This window comes from Falco naumanni, chromosome 8 (assembly GCF_017639655.2).
Source record: "Falco naumanni isolate bFalNau1 chromosome 8, bFalNau1.pat, whole genome shotgun sequence".
Lineage (NCBI taxonomy): Eukaryota > Metazoa > Chordata > Aves > Falconiformes > Falconidae > Falco > Falco naumanni.
The window spans coordinates 61,232,132-61,249,671 of NC_054061.1; the positions used below are offsets into that span (position 1 = coordinate 61,232,132).

Consider the following 17,540-nt stretch of genomic DNA (forward strand, 5'->3'; position numbering starts at 1 on the left):
ACTCTGGCAAGATAGAAGGGTTATCTGTCAATTACAGATATCTGTATATAGGAAGTGTTTGGATAGTATTATCTGGTGCTGTGCAGATAATAGTGAAAATAACTTTCCGGGACCTGGATAACCATGACAGGATTTCTTCTGCTTAGAAGAGGCAGTAGTAGATTAACGGAAGGTGTTCTGCTCAGCTCTGTGATGTGCTTGTGTTAAGGAAGAGCTGGAGAGACCCTCAGAGAAGCGCTGTTGTTAGTGTGTGGCCAGCTGGGCTGCTGTACTTCGCTGTAGATGTTAAGGCTCCCACAATGTGTTTCTTGCTGACTCATTAAGGTGTGTGGGGGGTGGAACATAGCACAGCTTCATTTCAGAAGTACATTCAGGAAAGCCTGTGTTTCGTTTCATTAGAAGGTCCTTGCCGTTTTTCATGTGAGGGCAGCACATGGAGGTTTGTTAGTTGTGAATTGGCTAGAGCTGGTAGGTGTAGTTGAGATGTTAAGCAGTGAGAGACAGGAGTCTTTGGGGTTGAGGAGAAGGTAACCAAGAATGCCTTGTGACATTGAAGGTAAGTGGTGACATCTTCAAGGAAATGAGTTGCACCATACTTTCAGAGGCTATATTCTGTGTGTAGACTTACCGCATTGATAAGCTTTTGAGTCGCTGAATGCTAAATAAACATTACACATCCTTTTTATTCAGATATGCATGTGATGTGGAGTTTAGGAATACTTTTTTTTTTTTTTGCGTAGCAGATTGGAACCGTAGAGATGTGCAGAAGAATCAAGAGCAAAACATAATACTTGTGGAATGGGCTGTATGTGATTTAAGTCATTAACATGTTTATGGACTGGAATGATACTGATGCTGATGAGAGGAAGCTGTAAAGAAGTGTAGCTGGAGCAAGAAACAAGGATGGCAGACTGTTCTGATCATGCATAAAGTTGTATTGGAGTGTGAGTTGGGATCCCCAGTTCAAGGAAACTGTTGGAAAAGTGGAGGGGGCTGTAGTGGAGGGCTGCCAACGTGCTGTGGAGTCCGGGGCACCTAACTCCCAAGGAGTGGGTGAAAAGTGCTCCCGTGGGAGCCACTTGGAACTCTTGAAGAGCAGTTGCAAAGATGAAGATTTGTGTCACTCTTCTTAGTAGTGGCAGATGATACAAGGGCCAGGGGCCCCACGCTGTGGCTTGGGAGGTGCAGGTTGGTTGTTAGGGTAGACTTGTCCTCTTGGAGGAACAGGATTGCTAGAGAGGTTGAGGATTTGCAGTATTTGGAGGTTTTCAAGACTCTGCTAGCTAAAGGCATGACTGACCTGATGGAGCCTTGGCAATAGCCTTGCTTTGGGTGGGAGGGTGGAGAAAATGCCCTCCAGATGTCCTGTCTGAGCAGCAGTTTGTGATTAGTCATTGGACTTGCACCATCTTTGATTGGTGTTCAGGTTTTTGGTCCATAAGGAGAGACAGAGTTAGGAAGCTCTGGAAATGCTACATTTTTCTGACTCAGAATCTAGTTTTAATAAAAAGTCAAATATATTTGACCCAAGTTGCTTGTGTAACTGACACGAGTAGAACAGGATGTTCGATACAGGTGGATCTTAAGTACAATCAGATGAGATCAGACCAGCTTGTGAGTCCCTGTCAGAGAGGAGAGGAATGGCACTAACATCTAAAAGTATACAGACATTAAGCTTGTATTTTAGCAGAGCTTCACTATTTTCTTTTTTGGACGGAAGATACTTGTCTTACCTTTTTACTAATAGAATAATGTTTTTTTGAAGTTCCTTTTAGTATTGACTTTCTGAAAAATATTAAAAGGAATTTGAGATGATTAGTTTTTGGAGATAATCTGATAGTTATAGCTGGCTAAGTGCCATTGACTATCACCAGTGTCATTTTGATGGGAAAGTGTGTGTGTGTGTGTGTATACTGTGAAGATTGGACTAATCTCCAAAAAGCAGTCACCTCTGTTCCTTTCAGTGTGTGTGTGTGTGTTATATATAAAAATAGTGAACACTTTGTTTGGGTTTTAAATTAGTATTTTTTTCAAATTTGGAGATATACGAAGTAACAGCAAATTAAAAGAATTCAAACCTGTCACAATATTAATGTATTGAGAAATGGTTGAGGTTTTCAGATACCAGAACCCTCAAAAATCAGCCTCCTAGTTAAAAGACACAGCAAAAATGTTGGTTAAACAACAAAAAACCCCAACCTGTATGAGTTAAATGTTGATGAATGAAAACTTGTGTTTGGGAGAAGTAAGGCAGCTGATAAGGAAGCTTTTTTTGTAAAAGAAGGAAGGGGAAAAAAAATATTCATTTATATGAGCAGCCAAGAATGACCGGGAATGCAAAAATACTGTTAATGTGGAGAATTGTGAAAAAAAGAAAAACATAAGTGTAGCAGGTATATGCAAGTCAGTTATAAAGTAAGTTAAATTCTAGTGAGGATGAGTAAATTGTTTGCATTTCAAAAGCTGCCAATAGAAACCTCTGATTCTCAAAAAATAAATCAAGATTTGTATTTGTATACAGCAATAAGGAAATTCAAGAACTGGATTTTAAATTATTTTTTTTAAGGACCTGTTCGAACACTGTTAAAATCATTGAGACTTGATAACTTGGAGGAAAAATTGGAAAGTCCTTTAGGGGTTGTTCCACTTGCAAATGTTGCATTGATCAGATCTTGGAACACTGGAGAGGATTCAAAAATTTACAAGAAAAGGAATGATGCCAAACAGATTAATTTACTAGGCTGTTAATTAGCGTAAGGCTGAGTGTTCTAAGCTTGCTCAAAAAAATGTGTATAATTTTGGGTTACAGTATTTTAAATTTAGGATTGTATTCCATAATCATAGCTTTAAGTCACACATTAGTATTTATCATTTTTCATTTAAACACTTGACTGGTTTTGTTTGGCAAATGTGTCTTGGGATATATTTGTAATTGAAAACTGTATTTCACAGACAGGCCTCATAACCCTATGGTGAATGCTGGAGCAATTGTGATCACGTCTTTAATCAAGGTAAAAAGTTCATTTTTAGTTTCTCTGAGAGTATTTTAATGGAATGTAGAAAAAGTATCTTGTACAGCTTATGAACTGTTTGTGTGCAGTATCTGATGGCAGTTTACTCATTAGCAAGCAGACAGGCTTTGCTGTTTTGGAAGTAGTAACACTTCCAAACAGATGCAGTATTAGACAAGCAGCTCCAAAAAAGTAACAGTGCAGCTGAAAGACTTTCTTTTTCCTGAGCATTTTTAGTTTTGTTTCCTTCTTTAACTGCACAACACTTGATAGTCTCTTGAGAGAATTGCCTCACATTTCTTGAATGCCAGGAGTATGTCCTCAGGAATATACTTTATAGCACTTAGAAATATGTTTCTGAAGGTCTGCTGCTCTTACATAGCACAAAGTTACAAGAGTATTTCTTGCTGTGCAGAAGAAATGAAAGATACTATATTTTGTACAGGAGCAATGCAGCTGTATTTACTTGTCAGTCTTAATACTGAATTTGTCTGCTATTAACATACTGTACAACTAAATTATGTTTAACTTCTATGTTGCATAGTTTCTGTTGGGATGTTAAATGTGCTTTCTTAAATAAGCGTGTTTGGAAACACCTGTATTTTGCAGAGTAAGCCATAGCTGAATATGACTTCACATCTTTAGTCCATGATCTTGAACCTTTTGGAAAGCTGTATTTTATTTTTCCTTAGAAAATCTGTATATATCTCTTGAAGTTGTAAATGGCATAAATTCTGTGTAATGCTAATGTTTGCTAGTTACTTTACGAGTATTTTCTGCTTTGCTTTTTTTTTTTTTTTTTTTTTTTGGTAGCCACTGGTACAAAAAGCTATATATATTTTTTTTATTTTTTTTTTCCTAAGGGTACCTGCTTAGAATTGTGGGGAACATGTCAGTCCCTTGGAGTTTTGAAGTAGAAAAGTAAATACTCTTACCTCAGAGGTCTAAGATTCTTGTTTACAGCCTTTTTCTTAGTTATGTTTTAAAGTCCATTAGCTACAGTGTGTTTCTTACCTCCTATTTCCAAATTGTTGATTTTAAAATTACTTAGATCATGATTTTCTGTTATTTTATATTTAAAGAAGGTGTAAGAACTCCTGCTTAAAGACATTTATCTTTAATAGCTGTAGGTGAAAGAAAATGGCCTTAAGTATGACAGGTAAATTTATTCACATTTAATATTTTTTAAAGGTTGACTGAGCATTGAAATTCACTTGGATAATAGTGAATTTTAAAATCTGACTTAACACGTTTGTCTGAAATGTCAAAATGTTAGCCCTACTACAACATGCCCTACTGGTCATAAGGCAAAACCACAAGCATGTGCCTCTTGTAGCAGGCACATAGTCCTTGATAAATGGTGTACTTCTGAACAGATAACATAGATTTGTTTACTGCATGCAATTGTGATATTTGTTAGAAGGTTGGGAGATTGTTTTTGCTGGGTGGGTTTTTTGGGGTGTTTTTTTCTTTTCTGTAATGTTCTTATGAAGAGTATTGCATTGCACTATCGTTTTTGCATGTGGTAACTGCACGTCTAATGGACGCATATCTTATCACACTCCATTATTTGTCTTTGGTGTGATTAAAATGTAGAGTATTTTATGTGCTGCTTCCACTAAGATACCCTTTGTCATTTGAATAACTAACCAAACTAAACATATTCTGAAGAAAATTACATAGAGGGTCACAGGTTCAAAGTTACTTAATAGTTATATTTTTCATTAAATAACTTCTTCACAATCTGCAGGTTAACAATATTGCCTACTAACTATTCAGTGATTAAAATAATTCACATTTATATTTGATCTAATCTTAAGACTTGCTTTTTTCTGGAAAAGGTGGCTTCATTAACCCATGCTTTGCCCTCAGTTCCTCTCCATTCATTTTGTTTATTTGAGGTGTTAATTGCATATCTTGAAGACTGTGTATGGCTCCTAGAGTCCAGGAAAAATTAAGGGATTATTAAATATGGTTGGATTCACCATGTAGGGCAGATGTATCTAATGATGGCATGTTAATAGCTATGGAGAGATTGTTGCTGTATTTCAGTGTTAAGAATGCTTTTACCTCCTTTGATACTCGTTAGTTTATCTCTTCCTGAGAAATTGGTACAGGAAGTCTTTCAAAATTCACATACATTGTACTGAATTTAGCAGCTGTTAGTATGCATGTTCTTGGACACAACTGCTCTTAGACACTGACACAAATTACCATTACTTGTGGATAAGAGATGATGCTTGGAGTACAATATTTTTTTGTTAGAATATGTAACTAGTTAACATTTTAGGGGAAAAAAGGGTTCTTAGCATCACATACCCAGTTCTGACTGTCTTAAGAATTTGGTATACACTCCTTGGAACAGAGCGTAGACCTGAACTGTAGTGTTCTGTTTAGTCCTTGCCATTTGTAACAATAAATAATGGAAGTATATGTGCATGTTAAGTTTTACATTTGTTTGGCTTAGCTAGGCATGACTGTATCATACTTTTACCAGCTTAAATGATTCTCCCACTTCCATGTGCTTGGAACTACGGTGTATTTACATTTTAGTGCCTTAACTCATGGCTTTTTCTAACTGTACTTGCATTACACTCCACAGACTGTTCCAGCAATTTAAAGCATGTATCTACAGTAAAAATGCTTTAGCAAAAGGACCTAAGGACAAAGCAAAACCCTGAGGACCTTTTCCCTTTGTAATTGTACAGCCATTTGCCTTTATTACTAGTTATGTAAATTACATAGTTACAACAGTTTTCAAATAGCTGTTATCAAAAGAAAATTGTAGTGGCAATTACAGGAGTTTGTGGAAAAGTGATATTCAATAAAATGGTCAATTCTTCCGTGTCTCCAAGGAAATGCAGGTGCTGGAAAGGAGGAGATTCAGGTCCCGTACAGATTTAGTATGGATTCAGTGCTCTGTAACTACTCACGTTTCTGTACATCACATTGACTGGAAAAAGTATTTGTTGCCTGTAGTATGGATAGATTTCAATGCTTTGATCTGTTGTTTTTTCTTAAACTCAACTCTCAAAGCATGTCAGCTCCAGGAGCATCAGTGGTTGTGTCAGCAATACCCACTTCCATGAATCTTTGTTGACCGGGGAGGGTAGCGCGTTAGAGGTACAAATGAGATGAAGGATTCAGAGTGAAATATGTAGAAGGCGGCAGATGGCTGTGGAAGGAATCACCAGAGGACAAGGGACTAATCTTAAGTCTCTTTTATGGTATGCTTCAAGATTCCATTTGTAGATAAAAGCTTTCCTAATCTAACAGCAAAGGTTTGGGCAAATACAGTGTGTATAAATCCTCAAAGTGCTGACAGCCACGTGCAGGATCTTTTGCAGCCAGTGACGGGAAACTCGACGGCTTGGTGAAGGGAAGTAGTCTGCGGTGATGAATTAACGTGGGAAGCATTTAGACACGTCAGGAGGGCATAGCAATATTCATAGTCCTTGCAAAAATGTGGTGTACAAGAAGATGACAGTGCTGATCTTACTGACGCTGAAAAAAATGAATCCAATGACAGCTTTTCTTTCTTGTATAAAACATGAAGAGGTGTGTATCTGATATGCTGGAGAGCTTTCTAAATATGTCATAAAATAAATGAGGCAGAGTGGTGGGAAAACCTGTCCAGCTGTGCCAAGGGGCTGTTTACTGTCAGGATGCAGTTATTAGGAAACCTATACGGTTACGGTCTAATACCTGAGGGGTGGGAAAATGCATGGTTTGTTGGGTTAATTTGACAATATAGTTACAATAAATAGTACAGCTGTAGCTTAATTGGTCTGTGCTACCCAATCCAGTTATCTTTCCTGATAGACTGATGTGTAAATGTACATACATACCGCTTTAAAATGTGTTGGTGTTGTGATCTTCTCTGCCAGGTATTTTATTTTGGTTGAAGTTTCCTCTTGTTCTGGGTTATTCAGTTTCTTGTAGCAACTAATTTTGGATAGAATGTATGTTCACGTTATTCTGCACTTTTTATTATAACTCAAGTGTATTGGATGCTTGACATAGAATATGTACTAGTGGTATTTGAAATTACACATATTCAGTGGTCACATATGCAAGCATTTAATACTTGAAGGATACAAAAATAATTCTTGTGTGTATTTGAAATAGTAATAGTATTGGTCTTAATGGGTCAAATGCTCTCTGTGACAGTGTGCTCTCAAGTATTTCAGAGCTGAAAACACATGCTAAGCTGTCAAGACAGAACAGGCCCAGATTAACAAATAAGGTTAAAAACGTGTGTAAGTACAGAAAACTAAAATAAAGACATTGATAGTTAAGTTAATGTAAGATGCACAATTGTAAGAAAAGGAGTTTCTTGCGCTCTGACATAGCATTATGATTTTGTTTTTTATGTTTTCACCACAGTATAGTGTTAGGCTATAAACTTGGCTTAAAAAAATTCCAGAAAGGAATTTTATAATCTCTTAATAATGTAAGATTATTCAAAACTTCTCATGATTCAGATGTTTTTATTAGCTTAGTTTAGATTCAAAATTGAAAAATTATTTTAACTAGAGACACATGGTAAGAGTTTACGGGGTCTAATAGTATGAACACTGAATGTTGATCCATGAAAAGTGGCTAATACTAGCTACTTTTCTAATAGATATTGCCTAACTGTGTTGCAAGCTCTGGTAAGTATCCATGGGTCTCTTCTTCGCTATGTACCTGTAGGCATGCAGCCTATGCAGGTGCTTTTATTTTTCTGGTAGAAATACTTTTTATTATTTCTACCTTTTTTTAAGGAGAGCAAAAAAAGGGAAGATCACTAAAACCTGACACAGTCAAAAAATTCAAATTTATGATTGACAGCCATAGTGCCCATTGTGGTTTTAAGTGTTTACAAGATTGTATTGAGCTGTCTTCTGCAAGTTTGAATTTTCTGCCTATCAAACTGCTTCAATCGTAACATTCTCAACTTCATTTTTTATTCATTTAGAAGTGTTTTTTCATATGTATATACACACAAGCATGTGTACAGTAAGTGTGTATATGAACATATGTTCCAGTAAATGTGCTAAGTGTTTGTGGAGTTAGTGCATGGAATGTTTCCTTTGATGTTCTAGGCAGTTGAATTGCACCTGAACTTAAATAAAAATGCTTTTTAAGAGATATTGTTGCAATGCCCCCAAACTCATAGGCTTATGCAGTCAAGCTAAAAATAAGTAGTACTCGTGCAAGAGCAGAAGTTTTCTTGTCTGTTGTATTTGTTTAAAATATTATGGAAAAGTGTTCTGAATGTTAGGATTTTATATTTGCACTTGAATTTTAATTGTAGATTGTGTGTTGCCTCTGTGTCTCTTCAGCTTTTTAGGAGGAGCAGCATACCTCTGTCAGCTGCTGAAAGAGGGAAACTAATATGTTGGGGGTTTTAGTCATCATGTGTATGGAAGCGAAGTTTTCTGTACTAGTTACTCATTATGTTAAATCCCTACTGAAGTCTTGGTCATATGATTACTTAAAAAATCTTAGGTATACGAGCAGCCTAATTTCAGTAACGATGCTTTTGTGTTTGATATAAAGTACCTTTACAAGTGTGTGGAACATCAAGGACTAAAAATGCATCATCCGAGTTAGCGTACAGATTTTCCTCCCAAAGTACGAGGTTAGATGTGAATTTTTAAAAGAAACCTTTTTTATAACAAGTTGATGTGGAAAGAGTTTGCATTGAGTCTTTTGCCCACCAATTCTATATGCTGCTAGTAAGCCAGGTTTTTGTTGAAGGGCTAGGAATTTTTTTTTCAACTGGGCAAAAAAAAAAAAAAAAGGTGAAATACTATGTATTTATATTTTTGCAGCAAGCATGATCCCTTTCTCCCTCTTTCTTTTTTTTAACCAAAGAACTTGTTTCAATTTATTATACATGTCTAACCATACAATTATCAATGCAGCATCCCATAACTAATGCTGACCCACTTTCCCAGAAAAAGATGTTCATTGTGCATTTGAAAGGTTGAAAAGGTTTTTGTGGTTTAAATGTTGTTACATATTTTACAGCATTAGGATCTATGGAATATTTTGACAACTGCAACAGTTCAATGAAGTTGGTAATTTCTTCTTTTAATTATTTTTCATTGAACAGATTTGGAGTTAAATTTTTAAGACTTGTGTTCTGGTATAATATACAGGAACATTTTGATGAAATGTATCATGAGGGTTTTTTTATCTTATTGCAAATTAGCTAGAGATTATTGCCTTTAAGGATATTGGCCTTTAAGCATAAGGTAACCACTGGCACATAATATTGACAAAACAGTGTGGTGTTCCTTTCAGCTAGTGATCGTACGTGTATGACTGCACATCCTCTTGTAGATGAGCTGATGCATGGGCTTCAAAGATTTATCTGCAACACCCTAATCCACATACAGAGTGGGAAATGAGACTGGCTTTACGCATTTCATTAAGTAAAATACTGGTTGATCTAAAGCTTCAGTTTTTTCCACTTCCTTCCCCGTTCCCATACTAAATACAGTGCAAGTAGCGTCTTGAATTGTTGGAGATACATTAAGCAGAATTTTGTTACCTAAACGGAGTTATCTTTAATACTAAAATTATTGATAAAAACATCTTCTCCAGATACATTGTTTCCACTTGTGTATGTGTTGCCATTGTTTTTTAAAGCTCCTAAACAAATTCAACTTGGCTACTTCAAAAAAAAATTAAAAACTCCCCCCAGGAGACCATGCGCTGTTTTTTACCTCCCACCCTTCTTTCAGTGTCTTGCTATAGGAATTTGTGAAAGGTCACCTATCAGAGACCTGTAAAGAATTAATACATCTTTAACTGGTAGCTACTAAATTTGATAATGTTCTTAAGGAGCGGGGTGGGGGTGGGGGGTGGGGGTGGGAATGCCCCAAAATAACACCCCTTGTCCCCCCAAAAAACCCAAGCCAACCAACACTAAGTTTCATTAGTATCCTTGTTGAGTTGGATTTAGATATTTTTTTTACATTGTTAGCACCATGGTGAACTCTTACAATGTCAAATTATGTTTTTCTAACAGTTTAATTTTTAGTAAGTAGTACATTAATCAGATTTTTTTTAATCAAACCAGATATTTCTTGTTAAATGCAATTATTTTCATAGTAAGGGGTAACACTTTATTTTAAGTCTTCAATCTAAATTCTTAGCATGGGCGCTAGCTATGGAAATATTTTAACTTCAGTAGCCTGAACTTTCCTATGCTCAGCTCTGTTGGCAATATAAGAATACCTTTGTGTTACTAATCTGTACAAAGTTAGTGTTTTCATTATAATTATCCTGATTGTTGTTAGTTTTGTATTTTTTGCTTTAACCTACTACATTCACTTATGCTAAACTGTAAAGTTGAATAGAGAGCACTTAAAATAAAGCATACCTTTTTCAGTTTAAATTCATTTTCAACATACAGGTGTTTGCTAAGACTCTTATAGGATTATTTAATTTAAATGATAATTAAAGATTTATTTATCTAACACTTTAGTTTTTTTCATTAATATATGAAATGATCGTAGTACCTTATTCTTAATTAGCCTCATACCTTAGTTATATGCATTAAAATCCTAATACTTCTAAGTGAACTAACTTCTTTCTTATGTTAACAATTTTTGTAAATTATTTTTTCTTTTCTTGCAGCAAGGAGCAAATAATGCAGAAAAATTTGACTACGTAAGTTAATGTTATATCATTCTTTTTTAACTAAATTAAGTGGTAAAAGTCTCAAGGAATTCACAAGTGGAAGTTTAGTAATTTTGAATGTTTCCTCTTTTTATCTGTATTTGGCTGTTTAAACATTTAGTGGTTTGGATTGCATTTGTAAAATTGTGTTACAAGATTTAGGGTAAGGCTGGATTGAAAGTTCATCAGTTAAAACTTCTCAATGTCTGAAAACGTTAGCATGCCTTTCCCTCCCCCTCTGTCTCTTAACAGGTGATGCAATTCATGAATAAAATGGCTGGTAATGAGTATGTTGGATTCAGTAATGCTACGTAAGTGGTTTTTATTTACATAATGAAGTTAGGTGGAAAATGCCTCAACTAGTAGTTGACATACTGAGTTTCTGGCAAAGTTCAGTTATTTACGTTGAAACCGTCATTTCATCCCTAATATTAGAGGGTGTCTTTTGGCTTAAAATTCACAAGAACTTCAGTTGTGCATGTCTCTAACATCAGTGTGGCTAAATCTCACGCAGAGGCATTGGTTACCTCTGTGAAGTTCATTATTCTTAGTGCTCTGTTGGCGCTATGGCAGCGAGAGCTGTACGTGCAACTCTTATCTTCCTGGCATTCGTATTAAAAAATAAATTCTGCATGTCGGTGGCTGCATATCAAATGTTTAGAAAGCATTTGTGTTGGTAACCACGACTGTGTGTATTCAGTTGTCCAAGCTAGTTCACTCCAACTGGGTGTAGTGGGATAAGCTTCTGTGGCAACTCCTGTCCCGTTACTAGAACGTTTGTGTTTGCAAGTAGTGTATCTTTTACGTGCATTTTTACTGAGTTATGTTACGTGTCTCTGAAGTTCACCTTTTTTAAAAAAGAAAAGTTTTGAAGCGTTGTCTTTTTAATTTTTTTTAAATTTTATTTGAAGGTTCCAGTCCGAAAGAGAGAGTGGAGATAGAAACTTTGCAATCGGCTATTACCTGAAAGAAAAAAAGGTTGATCTCTCTTGTTGTTGTATTTTGAAGACTCTGTGCTGGGGTTTTTTCATAGTCTGAAGATTTTTAGCTTTGTTAATGTACAGTATGGCTTAAATTATACGCTGTTTATACTTTCATACTGTTACTCAAAATACTGTCATTTAGGAAGTGTGATGCTTCTGTCATTTTAACAGAACACCCGTTATCTTCTTCCAGGATCATAGCCATAATAATTTTTTTTGTTTGTCATAAAATGTATAATATGTGCTGTAAGGATGACTTCATAAAACTCCTCGATGAGTTTTGCAGTTTGTTGATTTAAATATGTTGAAAGCTGTACTGAAAAATATTTTCATACCTGGCTTATTGAGGTCTCTGCACTGTTATTTTTAAATCTGATGTGATTTCCATTTCTTCCATTAAAACAAATACTTAATTTAAAATCTGCCTAATGCTTAATATGCTGATAAGAATATAGCTTAATTTATGTCTCTCTAAAAGTGATAGTAGAAAGAAAAATAATAACTTTACCTAAAGACTCTATTTTTCTTCCACAGTGCTTTCCTGAAGGCACGGATATGGTTGCTATACTAGACTTCTATTTTCAGGTAACTGACTTGAAAATTGAGGCTCTTTAAAGAATTACTATTACAAGCAGTAGAAGTTGATTTTTTCATAGATATAAAGGCTTTAATGGCTTACAGTTAAACTTGTCGGCTTCTGTTAAAACTCTGGAAATGAATGATGTTATATTTGCTGTATCCAGTTCTGCTTTTGTTTAGGTGATGTACTTAAGCATCTTCATTGCTAATGCAAAGTAGCAATAGTCTTTACAACACTAGTAGTTAGAAGCTTAAAATGTATTACTTCAGAGAGTTTGACATAATACTTCTGCCTCTTTGGGTTGCTATTCTTTATTGTATTGTGAAGTACGTTAAACTGTGTGTAACTAAAATAGTATATGCATGCTGTGTTGTAAGCTCAAGGATAGTGTTATAAAGGAAACAATATAAGTATCTCCTCCTTTTTGTTTAATTCAATGCTTATGAGTAAAACAAAAGAAACCAGTCATATATATTCTCCCCTCCCCCATTTTTTTTCTTTTTCGCTTTCAGCAAGTTATTTGCAACTGTCACAAAGTGAGAATTTGGCAAGTGTGGAGGTATTTCCTCAGTAAGGGTTTCCTAATGTTAAAACATGCTGCATATAGTTCTCAAGAGGCAGTTCAGGTTGTGTTACTGATTCAGCCAGTCTGGGATAGGTTAAAAAAAATAATTCTCAAAATGAATCTGGTTTTGATTCATGAGACTTGCTCTCGTGCAAAATATAAAACAGTGGTTTTTTAAATGCAGATTTAATCTGAGGTTTTTGTATTGGGGTGTGCCTGCTCTGATCTTTAGATTGAATGGCTGTTTATGAAGTAAGGTGTCTGTGATTAGCCTTAGTTGACCTCTTGTTGAGTTGGAATCTAGGTATAAGCTAATAGTCTACTCTGAACTTCTGTTATTACAGAACAAAACTGACCATTTATTTGAATTTACTGTTTAAACATGCTTTTTAAATGCTTCCTATCCCGCTGCCTCAAGTCCTGATATGCTTCTGAGTGCAAAGTTATTCATACCTTAAGAAATGTCAAAACTAACTTTCTTGATGTATTTTAATTTGGCCTTATTTTCATACATTATGACCTCTAATTTCATGACTGCATGTATTTTTTTTCCCCTTGTAAAATCCCTGTTTTACTCCATACTTGCAAAAAGGGCAGCTCATACATGAGTGGCAATTCTCTCTTGGTTTTTTTTTTTTCTTTTCTTTTCCCCCTCACTGTACAATGCTTACTTTCCAACACTCTACTTGGATTCTACTTAAAAGGCTAGTTATTTCTTTTCTTTGGGTTTTCTGTAATGCTCCTTCTTCCCATGTATAACTGGGAACTTTCTGAACAGGAATAAACTTAGTTTCCTATTATTTCTGTAAAGTGAGGAGGGGTTATTCTCATTTTAGAGAACCAAGGTACAAAATGCAGGCGCTTAAGCTGAGAACCTAGAAACACTTTTTTCAAAGTAGGTGATATTGTGTAATACTTCGTATGTTTAAAACACAGTTGCCATTTTAGATGCGTCTCTGACAATCTCTTGATTTGCAACTCCAGTTGATTGGACTAGGATGTATTGAGTTTGGCATCCGGAAAGTAAGAATTCCAGGTAGTAACTACTCATGCAAACTTGGCTTAGGTAACTTCATCAAGTATCATGTAATGACTGTTTGGCAAAAGCAAGAATACGAGCACTAGTTTGTTTACTTTTCAGAGTAGCATTTCAGCTTCAGGTTGAAACCAACTTATCTTTTGGTTTCTGCAGAAATGAGGCAGCATCAGGTGATGGCATCATATCACATTTCCTGATGTGTCACCAAAGTATGTATAGTCTGTACTGAAGCAGGGATCCTGGGAGAAACTATCATGTGGTCGTATCATTAATATATCGTAAAGTATATATAAGAGAGAAGTGAAATAAGGCTGCATCAGCAGGAAGTGCTGGTATTAAGACTTGCATGTGCTAGAGTTTGCAGCTTTAAATGTACTATTAATAATGTGTGGGATCTTCTAAGGCTTTAAAAACCCCATCCCACACAAAACAAACTCAACATTTTTTAAAAAAAACCCCAAACAGTCATTTTGTGGCTTTGCCATTGAAGCAGATGCAAAATACTGAGGTTGTTTCCTGGACCTCTTCCTCTCAAAAGAATATAAGGGGGGTGGGGGGAGGTATCAAGCAGATACACTAACCCATGAAAATTAGTGTCCCAAACTATTAAGAGGGCTTACAAACACTATCGCTGGGATCTGTAAAGTAGGAATATTGAGACCATATTAATTGATGCGACTAGCGTCATCTAACGAATGTTATGCTACAGGTTATTTTATGAGATGTTATTTCTATAGAAATTTCTATATTTCTATATTGATGATCCTGCTATAGTTGGCCTTGCTGTGCTAGAAGTATCAATTCTTATAATCTCTTATTTCTTTTTCATAAGCTGTGCTCAATAGAAGTAACATGTGAATCAGCAAGTGTGATGGCAGCAACTTTGGCTAACGGTGGCTTTTGCCCGATCACTGGTGAGAGAGTCCTGAGTCCTGAAGCAGTCCGGAATACCCTGAGTTTAATGCATTCCTGTGGCATGTATGACTTTTCAGGGCAGTTTGCCTTCCATGTAAGTAGTTTTCAAATATTATAGCTGACCAGGAAGATTAATCTGTGCCGTTGTTTTCCATGTTCCAGGGCTGGCTGGTTTGCTTCTAGGGGAGAGGAAAGGGTGTTACATAAATTGTTTAGTAATTGAGCACATTGTGTGGGGAAGTCTCACCTAGGATTCATGGTACTACTAGTACAGCATACCTTATGGCACTTACTGGTCTCTGCCACTTCACATCTGGGAATCCTTTTCATGTAGAAACATAAGTACTGTCCCTTAAAGGCTGTTCACGAGACAAACAGGTCCTGATGCAGATGTAACTGGAAACTATAACTGAAGCAATCCTGCTGGACAGGAGGTAAAGGATAGCAGAAAGCCTTTGCAGACAGTTGCTTTTTCTTCACCAACTCAGGCTCGTGAATTGTCCTCATGTGTTGTGAAAGTGGCTGTCGTATATATTTGCCATGCTTTTGTTTTCCAGCAGCATGTTTCTGTATTTATTGCAAGATGTACTGCATCTTATTTGTGCTTTCAGCACTTTGTTTTGGGCATTTTTAGTTTTTCCTTGTTGTGTACACATTAAATTGATTGTGGTGCTTCACGTGACCTAGAAGGTATTGCTTAGAGAGCTGTGAGGCTGTGTGACAAGTTAGTTCCTATTGGAAAAAAGCAGTAACTCGCTGGATTGTAAAGGAGGTGATTGTATACTTTCATGGGCAGACTCTTCTGTTTTCTTGGGTTTTTATTTTTTACCTTTTCCAGTCAAGATTATTTTTGTTACGTATATAGCTTTGTACTACTACCTTGTTGCAAACCGTTTATGGCATACACTTGTGTGCTGCTGCTTAGTTGTAGGTGCTTTTTTTTTAAATCTCAAAATACATTTAAATTATCTTTTTCACTGTGTTACTGATTCTCTGTGTTATGGAGAGGAAATAACTATGATCATGTACCTCTTGTTTGCCACAAACTGTGCTTCAGGTTGTTGTCTAAAAAGAGATCAGTAATAATACTTTCCCAGCTCTAAGTGTGTTCCAGACCTATGTTTTATAAATGCTGCATAATAATCTTCAGTAAAATGCTAATGCGTTGTGTTAAAATAGCGAAGAATGTTTGCAGATCACAGTAATTCTGCAATTATTCTATAGGTTGGTCTTCCTGCAAAGTCTGGAGTTGCTGGTGGGATTCTTCTGGTTGTTCCTAATGTCATGGGATTGATGTGCTGGTCACCTCCTTTGGACAAGATGGGCAACAGCGTTAAAGGAATTCACTTTTGTCACGTAAGCAGCACTGCCTTTAGTGGTTTGGTTTTGCCTTGGGGTTTCTTTTTGTTGTTTTGGGGTGTGTGTGTGTTGTTGGTTTTTTTCTTTGTTTACGGAACTGCAGTTAGTATAGCTGAGGTCTAAGTGAACTAGAGTGATTTGTTACTCTTCCGTACATAGCAAGTTTCATCTGATCCAAAGGTGAAAGTCGAAGAAGAGAGATCTGTATTTTAGTAATAAATAACACTTTAATTCAATGAGATTTAAGAAAATACGATGACAGAAACAGTGGAGAAATTTATTGTGGAAAAGCTTTGAAAAGGAGCACTTTACTAAGTAATGGAAGAGCTGGTCTCTTGTCCACTGCATTATAAGCTGAAGGGCTCTGCTTACAGACCTCTTCCTCTCCATTCACGAGGTGAACAATTTTCAAAACATTGGAAATGCAGCTTGTGTTTCATTATAACGAAAGAAAGATTGTAATGAAATATTGCTATTCTGATGTATATTTTTAGACTGATTTTTGTCTGATATAAAATATGTCTTCATAGATCAAGCCCTGTTGTTGGGCGAGCTTTTCCTAGCTTCGTCTCTTGCTTTTGAAAGGGCTGTGGGCAGTCTGTTGATAGCAGCATTAGAAGCAGGAGAGATTTTGGAGAGTACTTCGTAATGATTAATAAAGAGTTTTTTCTAGGAGAGGAGAATGGAAAAAATACTACCTGCCTGTTTTATTTTTTCTCTAAAACTACCTTGCAATACTGATTAAGTAATAATAAATGCAGAGGGAGGGAAAAGTCTCCAAAAAAAGGGAATAGTAGGATATCTAGAGCCTCACAGGAAACGTAAGATTATTGGTAATGCTTTGGAAGTTACAGGCATAACTAGACACTTTTTTTTTCTTCTCCCTTCTTCCCTCCCCCCCTTCTTTTTTTAAAACTAGTGATGACAGTTAAGCTGCAGTGATACTAGTTTGGGTGGACTTCAGTTCGTAGGGTGAACACTTGTATAACTAGTCTTCACTTAGCTTATTGACAACAGCGTGGGATTTACAGTACGCAAGGGTTTAGTTTGTGTGGATGAGCAGCAGTTAAAACTTTTTATACTTCTATTTATCTGACACCTGTACAGCTGCAAATTAAGAGTACTAAGAAGTTACCAATCCAGGTTTAAATATTAATGTTCCATGTGAAATGGTCTTGATAATTTAAATGTAAAATCATAGAACAGTAGGTAGGTGAAGGATTTACTGCATTTATTCTGTATTATAATAAGACCTAAAAACTGATAAATGATCATGGCGTACAAGTAACGTGAATGCAACATTCACTTTTAAAAATGCAACAGCATAGTGAAGTTCTGTAGTTAATGACCTTCCAGTCAAACTGAATTAAACTCTTGTCACACATTTTCTTTTTTCATCCTTTTGATTGAA

The 17,540-nt window shown here is 36.0% G+C and overlaps 1 protein-coding gene across 2 annotated transcripts in view; it reads left to right on the forward strand.

Annotated features, from left to right (window-relative positions):
* The window catches only part of GLS (glutaminase), a 66,443-nt gene that overhangs the window by 21,172 nt on the left and 27,731 nt on the right, over positions 1 to 17,540 (forward strand). For both annotated transcript variants that reach the window (XM_040604366.1, XM_040604365.1), the window contains 7 exons: positions 2,953 to 3,011; positions 10,647 to 10,679; positions 10,941 to 10,999; positions 11,600 to 11,666; positions 12,206 to 12,256; positions 14,688 to 14,864; positions 15,995 to 16,126. In XM_040604366.1, coding sequence (XP_040460300.1) covers positions 2,953 to 3,011; positions 10,647 to 10,679; positions 10,941 to 10,999; positions 11,600 to 11,666; positions 12,206 to 12,256; positions 14,688 to 14,864; positions 15,995 to 16,126 — 578 coding nt within the window. The remainder of the gene's footprint in view (positions 1 to 2,952; positions 3,012 to 10,646; positions 10,680 to 10,940; positions 11,000 to 11,599; positions 11,667 to 12,205; positions 12,257 to 14,687; positions 14,865 to 15,994; positions 16,127 to 17,540) is intronic.